Source organism: Leuresthes tenuis, unplaced genomic scaffold, assembly GCF_036924035.1.
Source record: "Leuresthes tenuis unplaced genomic scaffold, fLeuTen1.0.hap1 SCAF_11, whole genome shotgun sequence".
In the NCBI taxonomy this organism is placed as follows: domain Eukaryota; kingdom Metazoa; phylum Chordata; class Actinopteri; order Atheriniformes; family Atherinopsidae; genus Leuresthes; species Leuresthes tenuis.
Genome location: NW_027325365.1, coordinates 13,308,159 through 13,315,000, shown reverse-complemented (window position 1 = coordinate 13,315,000; position 6,842 = coordinate 13,308,159). Strand labels below are relative to the sequence as shown.

The 6,842-nt window shown below is 40.5% G+C and overlaps 1 protein-coding gene across 1 annotated transcript; it reads right to left on the bottom strand.

Moving 5' to 3' along the window:
• Positions 1 to 1,360: 1,360 nt before the first annotated feature.
• dnajc4 (DnaJ (Hsp40) homolog, subfamily C, member 4) lies at positions 1,361 to 6,811 on the bottom strand. Its single transcript, XM_072395557.1, has 8 exons — positions 6,755 to 6,811; positions 6,180 to 6,244; positions 4,382 to 4,495; positions 4,162 to 4,252; positions 3,605 to 3,783; positions 3,061 to 3,228; positions 2,531 to 2,617; positions 1,361 to 2,400 (listed from the first exon to the last, which is right to left on the bottom strand). Exons 3-8 carry the CDS (start codon positions 4,471 to 4,473, stop codon positions 2,304 to 2,306), a joined length of 714 nt encoding a protein of 237 aa, XP_072251658.1. The 5' UTR covers positions 4,474 to 4,495; positions 6,180 to 6,244; positions 6,755 to 6,811; the 3' UTR covers positions 1,361 to 2,303.
• Between the last annotated feature and the right edge of the window lie 31 nt (positions 6,812 to 6,842).

Sequence of the window (6,842 nt, the reverse complement as noted above, 5' to 3'; positions counted from 1 at the left end):
TCTACAATGCGACTACAAAAGTGATGTATTTAGAAAGAATTCAGCCTCCATGACTGTTTAGGTCTTATAGTCCAAATGTCTGCTGTGGAAAAAAAGGTTTTGGAAACAAAAGATAGCAAGAAACAGCCAAGTAAACACACACTTGAAATAAAGCTTTATGTAAAGTTGGTTACATTGTGAAAACTCAAGATTTCAGCAGATGAGTTGCTGTGTTTTGCATCAAAGAGACGTTCTATGACCCAGTGGGATAAATATTACAGCATCGGTAATGTTTTTCACTTTAAAGGGAGAATTAGGAGTCAGACTGGATGTTGAACCAACTTCCCAGTAAAATGACTGGTGTCTCCTGCTCTGTTCAATTACCCAGTCATTTTAAACAATGCGACTATAAAACTGAAGCAGCTAAACAGAAATTAGGCACTTTTCCAAGTGAAGAATCTCATCTGTTCGTCAGAATTAAGTCAAATGATTTGTCTATTCAATATGGTGTTTTATTGTCTCCCAAACAATAAAAGAGGACGTGCAAGTTGGAATACTATTCCAGTGCTTGATTGACAGCTCTCCCCATATCCCATTATACTAAACATAAAAGATAATTAAAACTGTATTCATAGCCGCTTCTTTCTCTCCCATGAGCCTTTCATTATTATGTGTGTGTGTGTCTGTGTGTGTGGAGGCACGCCGACACCACAATCTCAGTCATTATGGTGTGTTTGGGTTATGAAAGGGCACTCACACGCCACATGAGGGTGAGGGTGTCTGTGAGCGATGCGGGGACACAGTACGTTATCTCCTGCTGGTGTCTCAGGGCAGGGGCCGCTGGTGACAAGAAGGCAGTCGAGGAAAACGGTCATATCTCCTCTTAAAACACAATTCACTCAGTTGTGCATTATTCTTATCGGAGCACAAACCACGCTTCTGTTTCACGGAGTCACAAGGAAATGGAAATCGTGTAGAAGTATTCGTGTGATTGTGAACATGCAGACACATTACTGTAGTCACTTATCTGCAAATTCAGGTTTCAACTCAGTTCATCACAGATGTTTGATTTGAGGTTTTCAGACGGTAGATTCTTTCACAAATCGTCACTGCCGACGCAATGGAAAACAGTTCTGGATTCTGACACAGAGCAGATAAATAATTATCTAATAACAACAATACTGAAGCCTCAGCACAGTTGCTCATTAAAAGGCTGCTGTGTGTCGCTGGGGGTTTAAGCCTCTTGTTATCTCTGCCAAGCAGGGGAAATTCATTTCACTTTGGGAGGACATCAGTAAAATGGCAACCAGAAAAAAATATGACATTTTTAAAAAAGGAGCATTCTTTAGCTTGAGAGACAAAGCAAACAGGAAGTGATGACTGATGAGAAAGAGATGATCTTTTAATCGTTACTCTCTGACGTCCCTCGGGGGAATACATAAGGCATTTAATGACAGACAAACAACAATAATCTCTAAAACCTAAAAACGGAGAGGCTAAATGACAAATGTTGGCTCTGGATGTTCAAATAACCATAATTAACACGTGTTCCTGTGTTGCTTAGTTGCATTAATTCACATTCTTACATTGCTGTTATCATAACAACAGATTGACCATAAATAATGCAATCAGTGGCACTTTTTTTAAGTCATAATATTGGTCATGTGTAGTTTCTATTTAAACAAACAGAAAAAGACATGCAGAGAATTTCTGCAGAGTCCAAAATAAAAGAAATGTGCAAACAGGCTACTACAGCAGGGACACGTAACACTGCAGCCTCCTTACTCGCTCCTTCCCCCCAAACAGCCTGAGGCTCATCAAACCTGATGGAGCGTCCTGAAGGACGTCCATTAACCAATCAGTTTCTTTTCGAACATACTGGTGTTCAAGAGTCTTTCTCGTTGTTATCAGCCACCATATTGCTGCAATCTGCTGGCCCTGCACGCTGTACAACTTCAACACAGAACTGAGGTCCAAGACAATAAAGAGCATGTTCCTATTTTAGAGCGACCACTGTGGCTCCTTTCTACAAACAGTGAAGAAGTATGTGAGCAAACCACACCTGGATCCTTTCGACAGTCACGTCACTTCAAACAAAGTAGTCCAGTCCGCTGATTTATAGCTCAGCGCGTTCTGGCTGCAACACCTGTGTGACCAGATGAAACTCTCCCACATCACACCCATGATCTGCTGTGTCAGGATCACATCTGAAGACAAACACGGGCAAGAAAGTCGGAAAACAAAAAAACCAGTCCTGAAACTAAAGCATCTTCCACGTCTTCTGTCTGCTGACATCTCCATCGTCACAGAGCACAGCTCAGAGTCTACTTGTCGTCTCCATCGCTGCGCATTTTGTATTTCTCCTGAAACTCGGCGTGCTTCTGCCGCAGGATTTCGGTCTGTTTCTTAAAGCCATTGACCCTGCGAAACCACACGAGAGGTGGTGTCAGACCCAGCTTCAAGCATTACAAAGCTTAAACAAACTCACCGTTACACAACGTCAAAGAGGAGGATAAACAATACAAAAATTTGAGGGAGCTGTTGCACTCACCTGGCTCTTTCTTTGGACTCATTGTAGATCTCTGTGATGACTCTATCTTTCTCATCCATGAAGTTATTGTGAACTTCTTCCAGTTTCCTGAAAGAGTTGGAGAAACACTTCAGTTGAGACCACAATTAGAGAATACATTTGTTTGACCTTAAATCTCAGCTGTCGGCAGGCACTCTGTATTCTTCAGTTTGTACAGCTGTTAAAACAGCTGCTCGGATCACAAAGACGTGAGATTTAACAAAGAGAAGTGGCATAACCCCATTGTGTGGCAACAAATACAAGGCCAGAGGTGAAGTTGTGCCAAATCACATGACTCAGAGGTCCACATTGTCTACAGAAAACCTCATTCATCTGGATGTGAATGAGCAGCAAACACACCTCACAATGAGCTCATAACTGACTACAAATAATTCAACTCCGGGATTAGTTTACAACCTTTGGACTTCTCTGGTGAAGCAATTTATTTCTTTTTACAGTCACATTTGAACAAAAAGATGAGAATGTAATGTGTGGAAAGATTTTTTTTTTACTTGAAGAAGACCATGTGGGCTCCAATGCTGAGCATCATAGCGATGACACAGTAGGCCACCAGCCGGAAGTTCCTGTTCTTCCTCGCCTGTCTCTGCTCCGCTGTCATCTCCGGAGACTGAGACTGATTAAACTGTCCCCAATAACGAAAGTTGTCCTGGGCATCCGTGCTGATGGAAAAAGTGGCACAATTGATCACGATCTGGGACATAAAAACAGCAGATTCAAATGGACTGAACACAGGTGGTAATGAGGTCTCAGTAAGCAGCAAAAAGAGTCATTTGTGATTCTAAGAAGCACAGTTCACTCTCGTTTATTTTGATTTATTTTATCAATAAGAAATCTGTTTTTGTAGTTTGTGTAGAGATATAATACCGGCTGAAGGTTTCAGTGTTTAGGGCCGATTATTATGTCCAGCGACTGTTGCAGCTTGCAACACTGTCAGGACATGTTGCAGAGAGCATCAGTCTGACGTGTTTTTCATCTGCATTGAAACTACTAAAGATGAAGGTCAGCACAAGCTTGCAGATGGGAGGGAGTCCTCACCTTCTGTAGACGGTGTGGCTAGAGGTAGTTCTGAAGACTTGGCTCCCACTGTATGGGTGTTGGATTTTGAAGTCGTACTCCTTCCTGCTCAGCTCTTTGCTCAACACTCGGTAGGCTTCGTTCAGCTCCACAAATTGGCTGTGCAGCCTCGGGTTAGACGGGTCACTGTCGGGATGCAGCTGCGTGATGAGAATGTCGAAGTAAGTGAGGAAATCTACAGACTGAAGGGAGATTCTGGTGCAGATGTGCGATGATCTGGACATGCTGCTTCCAGTGGCACACAAACATAGTCAAACATACTTAGCTTGAACTTAAAAATCAAGCTTACTTTCCCCATATAGAATAAGATGTCTCAGACCTAAATGATACAAGAACCGCAATGTAAATACACTTCTCCATCCTTAATTACACTGGAAGCCACAATATGAAAACAAACAGTAGGGAAGCCCACTGTGGGAACAGTTATCAAGTACAAGTCTGCTTGTGAAAGGCTGCCCTCTGGTGGCTACATACTTTAATTCAAGAGCAAAGATTTTTAACACATGAAAATGATGTACCTTCTTAGATTTGTCAAAAAATGCATTTTTTATTTCCTCCACAGACGCATCGGATTTGACTCCCAGTAGGTCGTAGTAGTTCACAGGTTTTCTATGGTGATAAAGCAAATAACTCAAACCAAATACAGAGTACACAAGCACAATCACTGAGTTGTTTTCAGTTATTACGACTTAACTAAAACTAAAGAGATACATACATATATATACATGAAACATCTACCTGTGTGCATAGCTCAGGGATAGCATCCGCAGTCCACCCTTGCAGCACCAAAGACAACTCTGACATAAACGCAGCTGAGCCTCCAACTGCATGATGAAAATCTCTGAGGCTGACCTGCGCAGAAAAGGTGTGAACACCAGCGATTACATCACGATTTATCATTACAGACGGATCAGAGCTGTTTCAAACCAGAATAATAGATACAAAGTGGGAGACACAAGCCTAGCAGCTTTTAAAATATGTTTATGTTGCTATAGGGTGGGGGACATAGTCAAATCTTAGATGCATTGATTCTGAGTCAATTCAAAATGTCAAAAATCTATTTTCTATAAGATAATTGATAAGGTACAATGGACACAATGCAAAAGGAGAAAATTGGGGAAGCATAAGTGAAGCACCTTTATAGTCTATAGGCTGCACGACACAGCTGAAAAAAAACTCTCCTGACCAGCACCTCCTGCAGTAAGAGACAGCATATGGTTTGGTTTCTATGTAGCTGAACATAAATATCTGGGAAACATGAAAACTACGAGAAACTACATAACATGTTTCCAGCTGGGGAAAGATGGAAAACACCCAGTTGTAGTTGCTGCCAACTAGCCCACTGAGTTTTTTTTACAAACTCAGATTTCCATCCATATCCAGTCTCAGAAGCAGGGCTTTTGTGCCATGCTGCACACTTGAGGGCAACGACGTCATAACCCAAAGATATCTTATTGACAAAGTGGTCCCCACACTTTACAACGAGACCAAAAACCTAAGTCATGGGATCATTTAAGAAAACAGGTAGGATAGCTTTAACACTGCCACCAAATCTTTTGCCACCTGAACTACACATTTAATCACAAATGACCCGCAGATAACTTCTCACGTGTTCCAAAAAAAAAAAGGGTAGTGAATCAGTGAGTATATCACTTATGGTACATAACACGAGAAGATGCTTTTATTTTTTGTAAGTGATTCAGAATACGCTGACATCTGCATTGACTTGCTGCAAGTTTGCTGCAACAGACACTTTTCGTTAGCAAACGTAACCTTGCAGTTAACTATCCACACCTCCTCAACTTGTTTTCTTAATAAAAATGTATTGAAAGTAAATTCATCATCGATAGTTAAAAATATTCTGCTTTAAAAAGAAAAAAAAGGAAGCTCTGTAGAGAAACATAAAGAAAAATGCATTAAGACGCATCAGTTATTATTTTATAATCACATAACAGCCCTCTGAATGACGATCCAATTGATTCCCACCCCTAATGTATAATAACAAATATTACAAATCTACTTCTGGTGAAAACACAGAATCTGTGTATTGTTTCTTAAACTTAAAAGTCATACAAAGGAGCCATCATGCCTTCAGCACCATAACGCAGATAAAAGACAGCAGACTAAATTGGTTATTTAATTAAAAAGTTTATTTTCTTCTTTTCAAATGTCGCCGGACAAAAATTCAGGATTGTCGATTGTACCTTTTTAAAAGCCAGAACATGATTAAAGGCTGCAGGCAGATTCCTAAAGTTATGGATGATTGGACAGTAATTGTCTGTGTAATAACCAGTATTAACTGTTTGATCTTTAACTAACACATGAGGAATATGTAAGATACTTTCAATCAGAAAAATGAAACCACACAAAATCATTCAGAGGATGCAGTATTATCTGTTCCATATGTCACTGAAGGCTCCTCTTTAATCATGTTAACCATGTAGATTCAAACATTTTCCCTGCACGGACACAGACATAACAAAACATCAAAAACCAAGTAAAGTGCTTGGAAATATCCTGCTGTGTCTGTCCTTACCTTTCACTGTGTTCCCATTGAAAATGGATTAGTCAGCAGCTGTCCGCTCGTCTGTCGACACGTGACTGTGGACCACAACACAGCACACGTGAGTAAGATCATAAACCAACCAAAACAGACACTTGATTTTTATATCATCTGCTTAAGCATAACACACCCTCTGTCATTCACAGTAACACCGTGCAGCAGAGTTTTAGCTGTGGACTGACAGACTGTTACCATATTAGTTTTATAAAGGCAGTATACAGTACCCTGTTTTAAGTTGTAAACAAAAACCAACCACACTACTGATTTCCCATTAGTTATGACATAAGATAATATAACAAGAAAAAAAGCGGACAGCTTTTCTGAGTTTCCAGGTGGAACACTATGTTCTGCTACCTGAGCAGGCGAGCTAATGTTAGCCGGGTTTTTACTCTAAGTGTCTAACAACATTTTCATGCAAAAGTTAGCTTTATAAAAATATCCAATTCAGCTCCTGACACTCTGTTAAATATAAAAAATAAAACACGAGAGCATGCCAGAAATTAAGAACATGCATAAAAGCAGAACTTGAGAGAGAAAAGGTGACATACCGGAGGAACTCAGTTTCGTAACGCTGCAACTGTACAACGCATCGAGCTAGCGTCAGGCTAGCGTAAGCTAAACCGGAAACAGAAGTAA

Excerpts from the sequence above, each read along its gene's own strand:
- dnajc4 (XM_072395557.1), bottom strand. The coding sequence starts at position 4,473 with ATGCAGTTGGAGGCTCAGCTGCGTTTATGTCAGAGTTGTCTTTGGTGC. Across the intron at positions 4,253-4,381 it reads TCCCTGAGCTATGCACACAG|AAAACCTGTGAACTACTACG; the intron begins GTAGATGTTTCA and ends TTATCACCATAG. Across the intron at positions 3,784-4,161 it reads TTTTTGACAAATCTAAGAAG|CTGCATCCCGACAGTGACCC; the intron begins GTACATCATTTT and ends CTCATCACGCAG.